Source organism: Numenius arquata, chromosome 2 (genome assembly GCF_964106895.1).
Source record: "Numenius arquata chromosome 2, bNumArq3.hap1.1, whole genome shotgun sequence".
Classification (NCBI taxonomy): domain Eukaryota; kingdom Metazoa; phylum Chordata; class Aves; order Charadriiformes; family Scolopacidae; genus Numenius; species Numenius arquata.
This window is the reverse complement of record NC_133577.1, coordinates 54,406,819-54,428,015: the sequence shown is the minus strand read 5'-3', so window position 1 is coordinate 54,428,015 and position 21,197 is coordinate 54,406,819. Positions and strand designations below refer to the sequence as shown.

The 21,197-nt window shown below is 41.9% G+C and overlaps 1 protein-coding gene across 1 annotated transcript in view; it reads right to left on the bottom strand.

The window, feature by feature from the left end:
* The window catches only part of CFAP61 (cilia and flagella associated protein 61), a 109,470-nt gene that overhangs the window by 6,639 nt on the left and 81,634 nt on the right, over positions 1-21,197 (bottom strand). The window contains exons 21-23 of the mRNA XM_074162612.1: positions 19,262-19,589; positions 18,655-18,746; positions 15,349-15,554 (exon numbers count right to left, since the gene is read on the bottom strand). Coding sequence (XP_074018713.1) covers positions 15,349-15,554; positions 18,655-18,746; positions 19,262-19,589 — 626 coding nt within the window. The remainder of the gene's footprint in view (positions 1-15,348; positions 15,555-18,654; positions 18,747-19,261; positions 19,590-21,197) is intronic.

The following is a 21,197-nucleotide window of genomic DNA, read 5'->3' as shown; positions in this document are numbered from 1 at the left end:
AAGGCTCCTCAACTATCATGAGAACGGCATCTGCCACATGTGTTTGCACCATTTAGTCTTTCATAACCTGCCAGAGCGATCAGGCTAAATATGTACAAGATGACAATGTTTGCCAGGAGCATAACGGGTTTTCAAACTTGGTCACTTCCTAACGGGGATCCCCTGCTGGCAGACTTTTATATCGACAGAAGCTATCATGGGAAGGCATTTGTAACGAGATGGGATGAAATGGTCTCCTTTTGAAGACAATAAGCGACATCCTTTTTGTTGCTAGGAAGCTGGTCTCGCCTTTCATTGACAAACAATATTTAAAGTCTGTTCTGCCTCATTTGTGATGTGTAGCCTACATTAGATGAAAGGGAAGCAGGAGGAAAATATTTAGTGGCGTCCTGTACAAAAGACACGGAATCTTTTCCTTTTTCAAGAGACACAGCATTAAATAAAATGGGCAGAGTGGGTGCATGCTAGCAAGCGAAAACGGAGCGTGCATACACATGGCTTTCTGCCCGAGAGCTATCTGCATTTATTCTCCATTTCATTCGCAGCTACACACCACTTTCAGAGAACAAGGCTTCTGTGGTGTGCCCTGGTGCTCTGAAGCAGAGGCCGTGAGGATCTGCCACCGGCCTCTGGCAGCGCTCTGCCCTCTCCGTCCAGTCTAACGGCACGAGATGTGTCACCGACAGCAAGATGCGAAAGCCAGAAAGTCTTAAAAACTGCATGAAAAGCTTTCAGAATTAACACACTTGGTTTACACAACAACAGAACAAAAAGCCAGATATAAAGTTAAAAAAAAAAAAAAATCAATAGTTGGAGTTTTCATAAATAATTTTAAACCCCATGACAAGAAAGTAACGGGGGAATGGTGAAAACCCTCTCTGTAGAGCGAGCTTATCTACTCTGGTAGACCTAATTGTTTAACATTTGCAAGCTTGGCATAACTGCAATAGTCACACAGATCCCTTGCGTTACATCACTGCAATGTTTTCCAAACTTCTGCCAGTTGGGCTTCATTTCATGAAAATGAAGCAAAGCAAGGCCTGAATAATTTCCACTTATATTATTAAAGATGGGCTTCACTGAATTTCACTGAATTTCACTGAATTTTTTTTAGAGTTGGAAGGGACCATATAGATCATCTAGTCCAACTCCCCTGCTGAAGCAGGATTGAAGCTTCTGAGCACCGTTGTTGATTTGGACTTTATGCATTTCATATTGGGTGCTTTTCTTGGAAAATCTCAGCTGAAATCCTCTCAAAAAAAAAAAAAAAATCAGTGGTGGAAAGAGGAACTGAAAGCAGTGAGACGAACGTATCCAACACGGCAAAGAACCCAGAAACTAATTTTTAAAAAAGGTTTGATTTTCTCATTTCTCTTAATGTGAAAGTAAATCTCATTATTACAGTCTGAGAAATAGTGGTTTTCTTTTTAATATGAGGATTGTAATATGTTTTTAATTACTTCCATTCCTTTTCTTGCTGCTTCCGTGAGGCTGATGACAGCAGAGATAACCGGTGCCACCGGGACAGGCCTATGGGCACACCTTATGCATTGGGAACGCAGACCTGACGGCTCATTCAACTGCGTGGAATAATCCCTCCCTGCAGGTGAATTTATCAAATTACCGGAGCGCCTGTGCACGCCGAGGCCGCTGTGCTCCAGCGTAGAGTCCAGCTCCGGGAATTCAAACTGCGGCCCTGAGCAGCCGGCGCTCGCTGCCGCCTCATGCACGCTGCCGGTGACTTCTCTCTGCCGTGAGACCGGGACACGGTGGGGGATTTCCAAAAGCTCGAAGGGCAGGTGGGCACCCATTCCTTGTGACGATGCCTTTGCAAAATCCTTCTGCAGACTACTGGCATGTTAACTACAGATTTTGAGGACTCTGTGTCTGTCGGTGTTCTTTTGCTACTCAAAGCTTTTATGGAAACAACAACAAAACTAAATTCAACTGCTTGCATCCCTGCTATCCCTATTCTTTCACCAACACACATAAACTCAAAGGAAAGGCTGAGGGACTTGGGTCTTTTTAGTCTGGAGAAGAGAAGGCTGAGGGGGGATCTGATCGATGCTTATAAATACTTAAAGGGAGGGTGTCAAGAGCATGGGACCAGTCTTTTCTCAGTGGTGCCCAGGGACAGGACAAGAGAAAATGGGCACAAACTTGAATATCAGAAGTTCCACCTAAACATGAGGAGGAACTTCTTCACTTTGAGGGTGGCAGAGCCCTGGAACAGGCTGCCCAGGGAGGTGGTGGAGTCTCCTTCTCTGGAGACATTCAAACCCCACCTGGACACGTTCCTGTGGGACCTGCTCTGGGTGGACCTGCTTTGTCAGGGGGGTTGGACTGGATGATCTCCAGAGGTCCCTTCCAACCCCATGTGATTCTGTGAAACAACTCCGTTCAGAAACTCAGACACTATGCAGTGGTTTGGATCTGTTTGCAACTTTGTTAAATGTCTCTAAATAATCATTACTACAGATCTCTTGAAATCATACCGATTTCTTCACAAAGCAGTCTATAATTCACTAGTGACCAGCGTTATGTCCCATTAAACTCTGTGGGACTGCGATCAGAGTGGTATCTTCCATCATCCAGCACTGTAAGCATATGCAGAGCAGCACACATTTTTTTTAGTACGCAATATAAGGCAGAGTCATTGATAAAATAAACTCCCGATCCTCTGTAGGTAGTGGAGTCTCCTTTCCCCTCTGTAGCTTTCCACACTTAGTACAACATGGTGAATTTTCAAGCTGGATGTCTGCTTTTCTAGGTCTAAATTTCTTTTTAGAAGACGAAGCGTTTGGATTCTTTAAACTTGAATGACTTTGGCGGTTGATGGAAGCTGACGTTCTGACTGGTGCTTTTGGCACCCAATGGAAAAAGCTACCGAAAAGGCTGGTGTGCTTTTGCTGCAGTGCACCTCATTCCTTCCTGCTTTTGCCACTACCTAGGGGGTGAGAAGAAAGCTGCTGCTATTAACAAACACCATGAACCAAACCAGAAGGACGACACAGATGAAACCGAAGCAGATGGTCAACTGACACGGGCTCAAGTATTATACAATTATGCCAGGAGTGCCCATGGAGAGAGCAGAATTCCATTTCCCGGTTGCGGGAAGAGTAAAGTACTGCCGTGGGTTGGGATGCAGTGCAATTTGAATTTCCAGGTCATTCTGACATGACTTCCCAAACACGGTTTGCAGATTAGCAAAAGTCTTTTCTCCAACACGAGAGCACACGTAAGAAGAAACGTCCCATCTTGCCAGGAAAAGAGAAGACGCATTGTTCTGGGGACAATATATGGATGTTTTAAAGATTCTTAATTACAAAGATACTGTGATTCCAGTAAGAGATATATAGAGTATTTCCAGATATACCTTGCATAGCTGGACCAGGAATCATACAATGTAAATTTAAGGGCAATATAAATAAAAGCACTCACCATTTCCTGCTAAATATGATCTGACCAATAATTTTGAAAGACAGCTCATTTATGTAGGTAAAAAGCAAGACTAATTTATGTAAAAATCCCATAAAGCACCACCTGAAAGCATTGTTCTTAATCACAATGGACATAAAATGTTCCCCGGTTTACAGTTTCTTAAAATTCACTTACAACTGCTGAACAATCAAGCAAATGTTGAACCAACAGCATGGTTGTAGCAAGAAGGCTATTTAACTCCTGCTCTATAGTTCTACTCACTGAACACCTGTTTGTCCATGCATTTTAGTCACTCCTGGTAAATTCATTAATCTAGGACTCTCTGTTACTGCTCTGACCCAGTAATTAGTGAAATCAATAGTCTTATGGACAATGAACCTGTGATTTACTTCATTGGGCTGATTTACAAAATAATGATAGTGTTCACTAATTTATAGGCTGACATTTCTCTTGTTGATAAGTGAATCATAGAAAGGAAGCCTATGGTTTTTTTACTGTTTTTGACAGAACTATGACGAAACCTGCAATGTCTTGTCTTTGGAAGACAACTGCTTTAAAACCTGTGGTTTACAAAACCCTTTTTTTTTTCCTGTATTTTTCTGTAAAATGGAGAAAGCAGATCTCAGCAATACTTGCTTCATGTGGAGATACTGCAGTCCTTTCCTATTCTAAGTATCCTTTGAGAGATATTCTCTGTTGTTTCAGCACTGGAATTCGGTAAAGTTTAGATACTTTACTAGATAATAGCAGTTATTGTGTAGCTGATTCTCACTGAACTGCTCTTTACACTTTCTAAACTCTGCGCTCTTTAAAATTGGTACAGAAATATTGCTGTCTGCTCTTTTTATGAGGAAATTATGGCTGACCCTGAAATAAGGTTTATTGCATTTTTTTACCTAGTACTGTTTCACACGTAATGTATTAAGAAAAACAATGAAAAGGAAATTAAATCTGACGCACAAAAATCAACGAATATGCTGTGTGCGGTGGTATGATTGCTTTTCTGCAATTACTTGTTTATGAATTCAGAGTTCAATCATTCATAATGGTTTGCATAATTATTAATATGAATCAGCAAGGTTCAACTGCAGATTAATGTGGTGAGACTCAGCTGAGTAGCCTTTACTTACTAATTTGGACGTGGTGTTTCTTAGTAACGTAGCTCTTCATTAGCAAGTTAGCCGCTCCTTAAAAACTACATTAGTATATAGAAATCTAAAACTACCCAAAGGGGTCTACCATTTATATTGATTTGCTATGTAAGTACAGCTTTGCCAGTGCACCTTGGGGTTAGCATTTAATTCTGGTAGCAAAAAAGCTGTTAGTGCTTTGATATCCCTTCACGTGTTCCTCTTTCCTTATCCTGTCTCTCTCTTCATAAAAAGCACACAATTTTTCCTCTAATTAGGCTGTAAAGTGTGCTGAGTAGCATTAGTCCCTCTCAGCCAGGCTCACTACCTGCCACATTTCCTTTCTGTTTTTTTTCATCCCTGCAGAAAATAAGTCTCACCGTCTGCATGATGAACAAAAGCCTAAGGTGGAATCCCTTTAAATGTAATCATGGTCTGCTAATGGTATGGGATCCGGCAAATTCCAGACAGCAGTGCATTCTAGTATTTCCCTTAATGAACAATCACTCTTCATATTTGAAAGTCTGGTTTAAACACAGCTTTTCTATGTAGCATGCATTTCATGTTCAAATAATTGCTGATTATCCAGGCTATAAGTAATAAATTTATATCTTTACCTAGTCTTTTTAAAAATAATACCGAAAACAAACGTTCTTCATTTTCCTAATTTATTAGTTATATTGTGAGATTTATTGGAGTTGCATCAATAAACAGTTCAGTGTGGTGTTTCTGCTTAAACTCTCATTAAATGACACTGCTTAATAAATCACTTTTAGCCTAACGTAAACAGCACCATGATGTGTGAATTGAGCTTAAGTAGCAAAGATCTAAACGATTACTTTAAAATAAGTAAATCCTGTTCATACCGCTCAAAATATTTTTTAGCGTTTAGTTTGTACAGCTAATATGAAAAAAATGCAACGTGAGCATAAATGACAGGGTTTGAAGAGAACAGCTAAGGAAACATCCAGTGACATTATTCCCTTTCATAGTTACTGGGTGGAATTTTCCAAAGCATCTTGGTGAAAGGCAGTTTGACTCCCTTCATGCATCTCTGTTGCGTTTGGCAGCCGTGTGCCCTGTTGCGTATCGGTACCCGTTGCTGTTGAAGCTCTGCCACGTTGCGTAGAGTACCCCTTATTTTTTTCAGGGTGCTCAGCCTCTTGGACAGCAACACCCGCCGCGGCCAGGCTGCGTGCAGGAAAAGGAGCAGTGCCCTGTTTTCACGTCACCTCAACAGCAGTGAATACAGACCTTCTAACAGACATCTGGGGCGGATCACCACAGATCTGCACGTGTGGAAGCTGCTCGTTCCCTTCCTATGTCAGCACTGAATCCTGTCTGCTATTCTGGCACCAGGAAAAAAAATTCCTTTGTCGCTACGTTTCAGCAAAACCCCCTGTACTTTTTGTCCCATGCACAGGTATCGCCAGAGTCATAAGCCACCCTCCCAATTCTTACTTGCCGAAGAGTGGAACGGCTCGTTCTGGGCATCATCTCAAAGCATATGGAGGAAAAGAAAGCTATCAGAAGTAGTCAACACGGATTCACCAAGGGAAGTCATGTCTGACTAACCTGATATAGCCTTCTATGATGGCATGACTGGATGGATAGATGAGGGGAGGGCGGTGGATGTTGTCTACCTTGATTTCAGCAAGGCTTTCAACACAGTCCCCCACAGCATCCTCATAGATAATCTTAGGAAGTGTGGATTAAAAGAATGGACAGTGAGGTGGATTGAAAACTGGCTGAAAGACAGAGCTCAGAGGGTCCTGATTAGTGGCACAGAATCTAGTTGGAGGTCCGTAACAAGTGGTGTTCCCCAGGGGTCAGTACTGGGACCAGTCCTCTTCAATACATTCATCAATGACCTGGATGAAGGGATGGAATGTACCCTCAGCAAGTTTGCTGATGACACAAAACTGGGAGGGGTGGCTGACACACCAGAAGGCTGTGCCACCATCCAGCGAGACCTGGACAGGCTGGAGAGTTGGGCAGAGAGGAACCTGATGAACTTCAACAAAGGCAAGTGTAGGGTGCTGCACCTGGGGAGAAGTAACCCCCTGCACCAGTACAGGTTGGGGGCTGACCTGCTGGAGAGCAGCTCTGAGGAGAAAGACCTAGGAGTCCTGGTGGACAATAGGATGACCATGAGCCAACAATGTGCCCTTGTGGCCAAGAAGGCCAATGGCATCCTGGGGTGCATCAGGAAGAGTGTGACCAGCAGGTCGAGGGAGGTCATCCTGCCCCTCTGCTCTGCCCTGGTGAGGCCCCATCTGGAGCACTGTGTCCAGTTCTGGGCTCCCCAGTTCAAGAAGGACAGGCAACTGCTGGAAAGGGTGCAACAGAGGGCTACAAAGATGATGAGGGGCCTGGAGCATCTCTCTTACGAGGAGAGGCTGAGGGACTTGGGTCTTTTTAGTCTGGAGAAGAGAAGGCTGAGGGGGGATCTGATCAACGCTTATAAATACTTAAAGGGAGGGTGTCAAGAGGATGGGGCCAGTCTTTTCTCAGTGGTGCCCAGGGACAGGACAAGAGAAAATGGACACAGACTTGAACATAAGAAGTTCCACACCTAAACACAAGGAGGAACTTCTTCACTTTGAGGGTGGCAGAGCCCTGGAACAGGCTGCCCAGGGGGGTGGTGGAGTCTCCTTCTCTGGAGACATCCAAAACCCACCTGGACACGTTCCTGTGGGACCTGCTCTGGGTGGACCTGCTTTGGCAGGGGGGTTGGACTAGATGATCTCCAGAGGTCCCTTCCAACCCCATATCATTCTGTGATTCTGTGATTCTGTAATGTCTGCCAATGGGAGCTTCTCTCTTTGAACCTGGCCCTCAGATCACCAGTCGCCAAACTGATCTTTGCAGCTTGGTGGACATATAAGCCCCAGCTCTAGAGAACCCCAAAGCTTGCAGTGGAGATAAGGCACTTAGAGTGCACCTGCAGCTTGCTGCAAATAGCTTTGCTACCATGTGATAAACGGTGGCAAGTTCATCCTCTTCGTGGTGCCACTTGAGACCACTATGCAGGGTAGACAAATTGTCAATAAGTTAGACAAGTCCTTAAAATGCTGGAAACCAAGTTGTTAAAAAAAAAAAAAGTAACAAAGTCTTTTTGAGCTCAGCTTGCCTGTAAGGTTCTCCACTAATTGTCCTTTAAAATACATGCTGCTTTCTCGGACTCCTTCACAGGACTGACCCTCAGCTCTCAGCTGCAGAGCCTACCTATATATATATATATACAGCAAAATCTGAACGTCCAGCCCGCGTGCACCGAGATGGCTTCATGATGTAAACAGAAGCATAGTAAGTACAGATGTGTCAAAGCACGTTTCTGGTAAGAACTAAATATAAACACAATATAAATAGAGCACTTTGTGCGATGTGTTATTCAAAACACTTTGATTGCTACACCACGCCTTAGTCCATCAGCTTTACAAATGGTTAAATACCAGAAGTGCTTACCATACGGCATCTTGCTAAAGTAAATTTGGTGAATGGGCACAAGAAGAAACTGGAGAAGGGGATGGCTGAGCAACGCAACATTTCAGAGGGTGTGTTTTAGAAACTGATTGGCATAATGATGTTGCCTCTGACAGGACGCTTCATCACTGTCAGCCCAAATCTGTGCATCTCCTCCAGTGATGCTGCCTTTGCTGCACTCGCTGCCATGCAACAGTGGTACTCCTTTGCCTCATCATCACTGTCACTGCCACATTAACGTGATGCAACCAGCACCTTCTGTAGGTCATGACTGAAAACAAGTTCATTAATATAGTAATACAAAATCCCAAGTAAAAAACCCACTCACACCTAATTTGATAAATCAGCTACTTAAGTATTCTAGAAACTAGTGGGTCAGATTTTTGTATGTTAAGTTTGTAGATTTGGTTCTCATTAATGCCGAATGAAGCCTACATGAAGCACTTCTATCTCATATTAAAGGCATGATGCCAGTGAGCATCCATGTGGTTGCCAAGTATCAGGAGACCCCTCTAATTATCCATTTTGTAGCTAAGATGCAGCAGAGGGAGATTCCACCGCTCTGTGGACACATTCCATAACTTGGCAACTGCCTTAGAGTTGCCTTCATCTCGGGAGAATACAGAAGGGTGTAACTGGCTGGTTCTGTTCCTCCTCTGTGAAGCAGTGTGGAGCACTTATGACCAGTAACAAATCTATAAGCTTAAAAATAAAAAAAAATATTTCAGAGCTCTCTCGCCACCCTCTTCTTTTATCTGCTGCTATGGCAATGGAAAGAATTCAAAAGCTTTCAAGCGAGCACTGGAGACCTCCGAGGGAAGGGAAGGAGTGTGGTACAGGGGACACTTCATATGAAACCTACTGGAATTTGCTTTTTTTTTCCTTCAAGAGAAGTCTTCCTTGTTGGAAAGAGCTTCACTCTTGGGTGCTCAAATTCCAGTTGAGCCTTTTTGTGATGCAGCATTATGGAAAATTAATAAAATCCTTCCTGAAGTGGACTGCAAATCTAGGGAGTAATGCTGTTAAATTTCCAGGTGACTTAAAAGGTTTGTATACAAAATCCTTGGCTTTAGGATACTGTGTCTTTGGTTCCTACGGTTTTACCTGCCCTGACATCAGACAGCTGCATTGTAAAACCTCTCAGGAACGTAAGAGCTGAAGGCCCAGAGGGAGTGAGTACACTGACCGTGGTGGCACGAGGCAGATGGAAGGGTGACAATCATCACTGATGGCAGTGGTGCCTTTTTCTTGTAGCACAATGACAAGCGAGGATGAGACTCTTCTTGGTCCGTAAATATTACCTGTCCAAGGCCCTGACAATTTGCTCAGTAGACCTTGGCATCCTATCAAACAGTCAGAGTGATGAAGTGCATCCCACTGTGGGTGCAGTCAGAGGAGACAGCTGCTTGACTGGATGTGGTCATCTTCTGGTTTAACAGCCTATTTCCTCGGCTCCTGTTTGCACAGGTAGAAACCAAAACATTGGCTCTTAAATTCGTGTTTAGCTAAGTAATGAACTGAGCCCACTCAGACGCTACTCTGAATTAAGCTGGAGTACCCCATGCCTATGAGAATCAGGGCCGAATATGGGTGCAAAAGCATGACTATAGGCAATTATTTTTGAAAAAGCCTAATATCTCTTGTTACCACATTAATATCTCTGTCACTGGGATCACAGATAAGGCAGCCAGACATTCTGAGGAGCATTTCTTTGAACTGTGCAGGGGTAGAGTTGCACCAAGATCTCCTTTGAAAATGTCAATAGTACCTGTCTGCTAAAGGAGAAAGGAAAAGAAGCTTTAAAATTCTTTAGTTCCCTCAGATGCAGTATTGGCTGGTTTAACTATGAGAGCTAAAAGCATTGTTTCCCTGAAAAAAAAAATAAAAAATTCAAAAGCATTTGAGGCTTTCAGTGAGCTGTGAAAATACTGTAATACAGAGAAGGAGTACCTAACTCACTAAAAGCTTACCCTCTCAAGTGTGCTAGTGCATTTTTGTACCCAAGTGACCGTGGCAAAATAGTCAGATGATTTTATGCTGGCTTTTTCGGTTACTGCTTGCTAGGCTGATAAATGTATGAACTTAAGAACTTGAAGTCTTAAAGGGCAGCAGTCTGAATACACATATTTATTAGTGTATTAGTGTGTATTAGGGTATTAGTGTGGCTGGGGGCATCGGACTGTTGGTCTTGCGAATCGAAGGGCTGAGGGGCTTCCTTCCCTGGGACAGGACTAGCCTGGAACAGCAGCCACTGGTGGAGCCCCCTGACCTGCACCCGGGGTAGGGCGATGCATGCCCGGCACCCTGCTTACCTGCCTCCACAAAGTGCATTTACTGTAGGGGCAAGGAAGGAGGTGAGAGAAGTGATTTCAATCTTTCCTTTGGTTGTGGGTCAAGTCCTGCAGCTTTTAATCATGTTGAACTCATACTGAAATCAATGGAACTTTTCTCTCAACAAAAGGAAATGTTATTTATCGCATTGTTACCGTTAGCTGCAGTTTCCTGCGCACAACCAGAAGGGGTTACTTCTTCAAGTTAGCTGAATCTTGGGGGCCTGTTGTTATTGCTAATTTGAAAATGGCACTGGCACATTATGGTCAGGAAATCCGGTATCATGGGGTTAACTTTCAGCCCTTATACTGAACGCAAATCAGTGAGGAAATTCATTGCTAGGTGCAGTCTCTAATTATTTAAAAGATAATTTGCATGCTACACAGAAATAAATTAGCTCCCAGGTGACAGCTGTTCCACTGTGTCCATTCCTGAAACTAGATGCCATGCTGGGAAATCTAAATGCAGACCAAAAGATTAAAACATTGTACTTTCTTGCCTTATAGGAAGCCCCCCCCCCAAAATAGAGGCATAAAGAAGGGAGAAGGGGAATGAATGTTTCAAACCAGCAAGTTTAGAAGCTTAACTAACAAACCACAACATTTTCCACAGTCTACATTTTCTTTTCACTAGGGTCACTTCACATCTTGCTAGAAGATACTGCAGGTGGATGTAAGTGTAACGTGTACTAGTTTAAAAGGAATTTTTTCAAAGTCAAAGAGAGAAATTGAGTCCTAACATCAGGTTTGCATTCACACGGTCATGTGAGATCATTACGGACCACGTGAACACCACCCAAAAGAGTTTTGCTTCTTTTTATCGCACACATAGAAATCAACAAATGCATTTTCATACTCCTTGCCAAAAGAAGACCAGACACCACTTTTTATCTACGTAAAAGCCTCAAGATAATCTTCATCTCACAAGAGATGCTAAAACATTTTTCAGTTTAATGGTTTTCTGATAGTCTTCTCGTGGCTAGGTTTTAACACTGTATATTGTACATATATATGTTCACTGTATATAACACTGTATTATGTGGCTGTATATGTTATTGTATGTATGATATGATATTACATTATATATTATGAGACTACATGGTATGGCCAGGCTTTTTCCATTGCTCTACCTCCTCCTGAAAGAAGTAATTTCCTATGCCAGTTTGCTTTGTGCTAGGACTGTCAGGTGGAGATTGCAGGCAGTTTGCTTCCTCCTCTCACTGCCTCTTCCTTTTCTCACTAATCCTTTCACTCTGCCTTGGCAAAAGGGCTTTCCTTCACTGCAGTGGGTTGCTCTTCTGTCTCCCACCTTGTGAACTAGCCAGAGAATCCATCCTCCTCACTGTATAGACATTTCTAACAGAAATATCAAGACTGGTATGAATGGAAATGTATGTGTGTGTGCGTGCACATGTGTGAAAGCACTGGAAGAAACGAGTGAGCAAGGATTAAAGAACAGCATATGTTAATTGCTACAGAGCAACATATGTGATTTCATTCAAATGACCAAATAGCAAGAAGAGAAGGAACAAACCTATCTAAAGATAAGGTATAAAGAAGATGACAAACAGGAGTGGAGGCAATAAAATAAGATAAGAAAAACCTGGCAACCGTAATTCAGGAGTTTTGCCATGGGCTAATGAGAGGTGAGATAAAATAATGAGACAAAAGATTCCAAACAACATCCACATCTAAAGGCTGTGAAAGACAAGTCCAAAATCAGTTCATCATCACTAATTAAGAAGAGCTCAGGAGAGGTGATGAGGACCTGATAAGTGGTGTCCCTCTGTGTGGCACACTAGCGATCCTGGCCAGACCACCCGGACATGCGGGTCGTGGTGCCTATAAGTACATGGATGTGAGAGGACCCTCTGACAACTTCAGATCCTGGTAAGCAAAGACCAGCTAAGACAGAAGTGGTCTTGCAGGAGCTGATGACTCCCCCAATAAGAATATATGCTGCCATCGGATAAAGCTGCACTTCTTACTCTTACAATATTGACTGGCCTGACTCATCCTATTAACAGATCATCACCGAGATCTTCATCTCTCCTGAGATTTTTAAAATCTCTGTGGATGTTTAGGACTTGATCTTACTTTTAATCCCCCGGTCAGCTTGGGCACTGTGTGGGTATCCTATCACCGTCATGAGAGCAAAGGAGGCTAATACGTTCTTCATTTCTCTCATGAAGAAATAAGCTGTTTGTTCAGAAAGTTAATGTCTCACCTCTTCAAAATCCGTGTGCGTCGCTACCAAGAGTGCAGGCGGGTGCAGCTGCACTGAGGTCCTTGGGCTGGGCTGCATGTCCAACACGCAGCAACGGAGAGAAAGGGAACAAATGCTGGGTTTGTCAAGGTCAGGAAAATACCACTACCTGTGTTGCAGGCACAAATCCCAAAGGCAAGATGATTTATTCTTCCAGATGTTGATACTGGTGTGAAACTTGCTAGTACATATAACAACTGACACTGTAACCACATCTGGGCAAACAACAAAGGCGTAAGCGTCTGGCACCATTTGTGGTTCGTAGAAAAGATTAGGTCACAGCTGTGTTTGCATATTGTAACACCATGAAAAAGACTGATGATACCTCGCCACAACCTTAATATTGAGTTTCTTCCAGTGCTGGAAATGTATTAGCTGATCAGCATCAGCTGTGACAAGGAAAGAAAATGATCTGTCGTCTTAGCCCATATGTCATACGATTGTGTCATCCTCCCTCAGTTTCTACTTAACACCTATTGACAATATACTGTTCACAGGAACTTTACATTTCCTGTGTGCCAGTCCTCTCTCGTAAAACAAAACCAATATTTTCTATAAATCAAAATCAATCCCTGTAGGAGCAGTAATTCACAAGTTTCCCACTCCTCTCAGCAGAGGCATACAAAGGTCTCCTGACGTGAAATTTGTAAAGAAGCGTTTTTGTCCAAGAAACTTTTAAACCTCACAGTTGATGTTTGGGTTCATCCTGTCTTTCAGTATGAGAAGGAAAAAAATGAGGAGCTAGACTCTGTAATATTTAGGATGAGGAGAGGGTGCAGGAAGAGGACTGCAGAACGCATCAGAAGAATTGTGAGAGCTGCACATCCAGTCCCGGTGAAGCCCTGAGTCCTTTTCAGGGGAGCCTTTGAGGCGGCAGCTGATACCACAATTCTCAAACTACAGCACACAAACCCATCTTTTGTCATTAACTGAAGGGCTTGGCTGGATCCCCCCTCCTCCCCGATTTCAACAGGCATTCTCATTTCTCTGTCCTTAGCAGCGTACAATGCCTTATCCATAGTCTGGAGAAGCTTTTTGACACTGAACCAGCAGAAGTGCAAAAGCCAGAGAAAGAAGTACAGGAATTCGGAGGCTTTTAAGTCCTTGTCTCAAGATATCAGGAGCTTCATTCCTACAGAATTTTGAACCAGCAGATTTCTGTTATCATGCAAAGTTTATTTTGGACCACAGCACATCCTTTACAACAAAAAACTGTCATCTAAATAATATGGTTTAATCTGAAAATTTTGCTACCATTCATGACTTCCTTCAAATCAGTTATATTTATAACATAGCCAGACCGGGAGACTTCTAAGGCACCGCTATCGGCTTTGTACCATGATAAAAATTGACCATTTGTTGCTATGCTTGGCTTTCTGTCTCTAAAGCAGCTTACGTAAGGTCGCACTTCTCTATCTGTGACAATTTAGGTTCCCAAGCCACCACTTGTGAGGGATTTTTAAAAATGAAAATCAAAATAAGACGTATCACCAATTTCTTCTTTACTACTTGTTTCAATTACATGCTTAAAGAATTCTACCCCATGAATGAAACTCAAGGCTGGGGGTTTTTGGTTTATTTGTTTTTTTTGGGGGTTGGGTCTTGTTTGGTTTTTGTTGGTGTTGCTTGGTTGGTTTGCTTTGTTGTGGTGGTGTTTTTTTTAAATCAAGCTTGACCTCCAAAGCACTTGTTTTCACTGCAGCATAAGGAATAAAACAAGTCTGAGTTTTCAGCCCAGGTAATTTTATTAAGATATGAAATTCTGAAGAAGCAGCAAAAGATTAAAGATACGGTAGATCACATTTTTTTCAGATACTCCTCTCTCCATACACTTCTTTAATTAAGTTTGCATTTCTAAAAGCAATGAAAAATTCTCTCAGAGGAGACAGCACATAAATCTTGGCTAGAACTAGCCAGGCGCTTCGGCCTCTCCAGGTACTTGAGAGAACCTCAGTCCTTGCTTTGAAACACGTGGTTCCCAGGACTGCCCTGTGCCTACTCGGGCTCAGCAGGCAGAGGGGAGCCCCTCCAAAAATTTGGGAGACCTGCAAAGTGCTGTGGTGGGAGGAGTCCTGCAGGTTGGATGGGGAACCTCCACTAAATATGCAGAGTCCTGACATAGTCTTCAGCTATAAAATTAAGTTAAAAGAACTCCCTTACAGAGAGAAGACAGTCTAGAGGGTAAACCTTAGGGTTTGTTTATCATCAGATAAGCAGGCAAGTTGTTCAGTGTGACTATCATCATGAGTGATTTAAAATCCCCCTAGAAACCTCTGGCTTAAAAATTTGATTCAAAGGGACAAAAATACTGACTTAAAAGTGACTTCCAAGTATGAATCTTCAGAAAAAAAAAAGGATTATTCAGGTTCAGCTTAATGAGTTAAACCTACTGAATATTCTAAGCAAAAATTATACAAATACTGAAATGCTCTTTCAGATGAAAGACGGTTAAGTAAACCACTGCTCCTTCTCTAAATAAATCTCAGACACACAGCTCTTTCCAGGAAGGTCTTCAGGGCTTGCATTACCACTGATAATTTTGCCAAATAATAGAAATCTTTTTTTTTTTTTTTTTTTTTTTTTTTAAATCTATCCTTTGTTCTAAGGGAAAACAGCCAGAAGATAGACCGTAATAAAATAAAACTAAAGTTCTGCCAGAATATAGATTTTATGCACAATGTTGAGTTTATCTTACCTGTAAAGATCTGTAATCTGCCCCTCATTCCAGCGATAATAAAGATCATTAAGAAGACGCTCATGCTGTCCATACAAGCAAATGTAGTTGGAGACAGGAAAGGGTTCCTTTGAAAAGCAGGTGATGCTTTCTACCATACTATATATGTTGGTATGCATCCTGAAATAATTCCCACGTCTTGCCTCTCCGGTTATAATCTCCATCCCCTGGAACAGAAAATATAAGGAAAGCTGTAGAGATGGAACAAACACCTGACTTGGCATACGTACAGGATCAGCTAGGGTTTCCTAGCTGATATTTACCATTTCTAGAAAAAAAGAAAAAAAAAAAGTTGTGGATTTTAAAACAGGAATACCCATTCCTGGTCACACAGTTTATGCAACAAGGCACTTTGCTATGGTTTGGACACAAAGATTTTCTGTGTGGTTTAGACCTTGATTAACAACACACACAAAACTGTGCAGCATGGGCTTTGGTTGCCCAATCCCAAGTGGCATTTGAGACACCTAAGGGTATCCGGGCCATCCGATGGGCTGGCAGTTATGACACGGGATCCACGTGAGACCTGTGACCTCCTGGAACAGCAGCTGGAGGTCGGGAGGGATGCCCTGGGGTATCCCAAACAACACTAGATGCGTCTGTTTAGGCAACTGAATTGAAATCTATTCATCCTAATTCATATTAGTGCATACACATGGCATATCATAATTCACTATAGGATACCGTCCTGATGAATGAAGAACACACTGGTATACCTTTACTCTCTCTCCAGATTTATAACTATACATATATACTTTTATATATGCATATGCAAACAGTATATCTGCAGAGGCCAGATTTATGTCACATCGTAGAAGCTCTACGATTGTAGGCAGAGGGTTGATGCTACCACATGAATCAATTACAAGCAAACTTCAATGTTACAACTTAAAGTATTATCACATACCAGTTAAGCAATTTTGGCTTTGTGTAGAACTTTTCCAGTAGTCAGAACCTTCCAAAAAGGAAAGAAATACCAGGAAGGACCCTGTTCAATACTAAACCAAACTTCTACATTTTATGAATGGCACTATGTACTAGACGGTTGCCTGCAACGGCAGGAGGCTGGGCTTGATCTCTTAGGATGTTTCCTTCGGGCTATGTTCTAGACTTTTAAAAGATTAATTACTATTGCCTTAAAAAATGCATATACTTACATCACATATATATGCGTATGTATATATACACACAAACGCATATCCATATATATGATTTAGAATCTTAGTGACTCCCTCTTCCTAATTTGAACAGGGGCTGCCAAGTGTTGCTAACACCAACTCTACTATCAATAAAAGAACAAAAATGGTGGATGTTGATGCTTAAACTATAGCATTTAGTTTCAGCTAATTAAATCAATTACTTAATAAAAGACAAAAATGTGAGAATTTGTTTCAAACATCACATTGCACTGGGATGATCAAATAGCTTGAAGCTATTTTTTAAAGCTGTATTCATGCTCCAGTTTTATAGATTTCTAAAACCTGTTGCTAGGCTACAGTAACCTTTGTTACTTCCACATCTCTCATCTAATACATTTCAGTAGCTTCTCTTACTTCTTCCTCAGGAAATTCTTTTAGGATTTACATGAAGTTTCTGTAGTGGCTTTAAAGATGTTCCTCTTTCAGACAGCAGGTAATCAAATCTGCAGGAAAAGAATTCTAATAATGTTCTACCAATTTGGAGTAACAAAACCAATTTTTCTCTCTCTGATAGACCTTTCTGCTTCCCAGTGCATGCTGCTTTGGACAACTCATCCTGCATCTGCAAAGCTGGAAAACAGGGTGAGCCATGCTTTGATTCCTTCCCTCAAAGCATGGATTCCTTTTTAAAAAAAATAATTTCTTTCTATAGACCACTGCTGTCCGAGTTTTAAAATCAGCACTGAAGTAGTCTTTTAAAAGCCACTCTTCCCATCAGCTACAAGAATGGGCTTGATGCAGAAAGCCCTGAGGAAAAAGTTATAATCTGTACAACACAGGAGCTTGCCTAGGTGGACGATCCTCTCTGGCTTTAAAAATACATGAATCTAGTCCTTTTCTTGTTTCACAAAGCAGGTTCTCCAGCAAGAGAAGCATCTCCACTTTTGTATCATGGGACAATCTCCTATGTAGCCCAACCGTGTGAAGTGCTTCCCTCCTTCCTGTTCAAAGACAACTTTCATGGTTGCAGCACTGGCTCTTTTCTAGCAGCAAAGTACGGAGCATCCCTTCCAGAATATATTATTTTCCTACTAGTCTAGAAATCAACTGAATTTCACTGGTAGACTGCGAAGTTTTATCATGCATTTATAGCACCTTATTCCAGGGAGGAAAGAGGTTAAGTGCTAAGGCTGAAAACGTATTTTAGTGAAATTCAGCTAATACTATCCTATGTCCTCTTTATAGAGATTGTGCATCTTTTGAGTAGGCCAAATATCAGAAAGTATGGAAATGAACACCTAAGAGGCTCGGGTAGTTATGTAACTCATACTTGTTCACCAGCTGTACCGGATTTATACAACACACCCAGGCTTAGCTGACTGGATTTGTTCATATGCAAGTCTGATGGCAAATACCACCACTACATTCATGTGCCGTGTATTAAATATGTGCTTGGAACTTCAAAAGCAACGTATTCCATACGACTGGGAAAATGACTTTTCTCTCTCTACGGAATCAAAGGAAAATAAAGCCATTCTGAAGAGGAGAGTACTGAGGACGTGGCAATGTAATAACCTCCCAACCCGTTCTGAGACAAATGGCTCAGGAACCAGGCACAGTGCTAAGCCACCAACTCTGGAAAAAGAGGGTCAAGGAGTTGAGCTGTAGTGCCCCATCGGAGTGCTATTTGAACCCAAAGTGCTACAAATAGCAATGAAAAGTTCATGGCATTAGGGCTTGAACAAGTATTTCCTGCCTTCAAGGACCAAAACCCCCTTCAGTTTAGGTTGACTTAATGGCAAAGGAATTAAGAACTGCAGTAAAGAAGTTAATCAGATAATCCTATCTGTATGTATTCCACATTTACAATATGACAGTGAATTTACATTTAAATAAATTCAATATTTTCAAATAATCACAGAGATTTGATTTTATGTGATTTGTTCCATACCAAAGTTTACTGACAAGTCCCAGCTCAGGAAGGTCTTTAAATACATACTTAAACCCATGCTTACTCAAGATATTTTTTAAGATGCGTTGTACTTGTGCATGTAACTGTGCTATCCTAAATAAGAACATCTTTCGAAATGGAGGACGAAAGAAAGAAAAGTTAAATAATGTAACTTACATAGTCACACAGTGCAAGTTCTAAGTCCAAGCGGGTGGGGATTTCTGGTTTGGAAATATGCAAGTAAATATAACCTCCAGGAAGAACACCTCCTGCCATAAATGAAAATATGAGATTTATTAAATCATAAACAAAGACAAAAATAAAGTATTTGCTTTCCCTCCTTCTCCCATAATCTTTTTTGTTGTTGTTGTTTACTAAGTGGCTCTAAAAAGAAAACAAGGACCTTATTTTGTTTTAGTGGACTTCATGTTATAAACTTGGTACTCCTTTGGTACTCTTACACATATTGGTGCAGTAGCCACACGCTGAAAAGTTCTGATTGTAGTTTTATTGATCTTGAACTTGGAATAAAGACACTGAGTTTCACTGGAAACACTCCATATTTACTGCAACATAAATGAAAGCACAACTTGGTCTGTTATTAGAAAAAATTGTCAGTCAGCTTTTATTGCAACTCACCTCTCTCCACTGACTATATAAGGAGCTTTGAGGACTTTACTGCCCTTAGATGGCATCTTAGGTGAGATGGGCCTACCCTTATTATAGAACAGCAAAAAATGCTAAAGAGGGTATGAAAGTACGACAGAAATCCATTTTGACATACCTTTAATTTTACAGTTGTTGTACATGGGGATGAGTCTGTCTGCACCTTCTGGTGGCTCAGAAGAGGGCTTAGGAGTTGGATCAAAGAGACTCAGCATAGATGCAGCAAGCTCAAAGCCAATCTCTTTTGAACTGCAGTTGCTGTGTGTCCATTCACCTACATAATATCTCCTGGAGTACTTTGTTAAAGGACCTGCAGCCCTGATACTGACATCGTTAGTACGGAATTCGTTATCGATCACAAGTCTTCCATCAAAAACAAGGCAAGCATCATTAATTGCCTTAAAGGTTTCATAATCCACTGTCCTGTAGGCAAAGCTAAAAAATGCCTAAAAAAGAGACATAAATAAGTGTAGGTTATTATACAATAGTTACTGGCTAATTTAATAAATCAAAGCCTACACTTCATTCTGAATGTTATTTATTTTAAAAAATAAGAACACGAAATAAAATGTGATTTTATATACACAGATAAATCCTTCTGAGCCAGTATTTACAGCAACTAAAATTAAAAAAAAAAAAAAAAAAAAAAAGACATCAGAGTGGAAAATTACCAGCCTCATCTATGTCTGGTTATTAGATGAGTTTTGTTTTAAAAACTCTAATATTAACTATATCAACTAGCCTGAATGGATGTACGTATCTTCTGTTTTAGTATAAGCATAATAAAGAGGCTTGAACTCTTTATGAAGTTGGTTTTCTTCTTTCAAATGCTCAAGCCAAACTGAAAAACTAAGTAATGGAAAAGTACAATTTACTTTGCATTTTAGCTGGATAACCGTATATTACAGATATTTTTCCAACTGTTGTGCCTAACTGTTTACCGACCTATGTTACTATGGCTACCAGCACAGGGATAGTCAATGGAAAAGACAGGAAATCCAAATTGTTCAGAGGAAATGTCATTCTCATTCAAACTACAGCAGCAGAAGGAAGCCAGTGGAAGCTGTGGAGGGCAAGATGTTTGTGAGAGGTATAAAGGGACCGAATATTTTCGTGAAAAGGAACGTATTCAGATTTATTATACTTGATAGTGATTCAGATCTTGGAAAGCATATCCAAACTTTGTCAGGACTGAAACACATCTCTAGCTATTCCAGATCTGGATACCGCTTGCTTTAGGAGGCAGGTTAATCTGTAGCTTCTTAGTGCTTGGAACGGCTGTGCCTGCAGCGGCTGGGGCTGACCGCTCTCAGAGACAGGTCAGAGCCTCGGATCCATCGAGATCACCCAGCTCAGCAGAGAGGAGGCTGTGTCTGTAAGCACTCGGTACATCTGGCAGTCCATTACTGAATCTGGTAATGAGCACAGCAGACACCTATTCGCTATGTTTTGGTTTGGGGGACTGAAAAAGATGCGACTTCCATTCTTTGAAAACACTGCCTGGGCTGGCCTACTCCTCCTTACAGAACTGTCTTGGGACCAGCATCTACTGAAGCCATGAGCTTGTCTTCCCCACGGGAAGATTTCAAGGGCATTGACAGAAAATCACCCGAAATCCTTAAATTCCTCTTCTAAGTCTCAAAGAAAAAAGCTAGCGGTAATTCCCTTCTTTTGTCTTCTTGTGGTACCTGCATAGTCCCTCTCCTGGGACATGAGAGCAGCAGATCAGCCCTCATCTCCCCAAAACAGGGGCCGAGGCAGCACCACGGTGACAAGCACTACGAAGCAGACGGTGCTGGAAGCAGCCACCGATTCGTCCTACGCGTTAGGCATCGGCGTGGAGCAGACGCGTCACGCGGAATGTGCGGGATGCCCATAAGAGCCCCTCTGAAACCCAGCCAGGACTGCAGGGTCCCGCCACAGCCCCCTTTTGTCTGCAGGCTCCCCACGGGCTCCGCACCTTCATTAGCAGAGGGGAGCTTTGGAATCGATTTAGAATCGTGCACATCTGATGTCTCTCTCGAGACGTATTTTACTTGGTCTTCTACATGGTC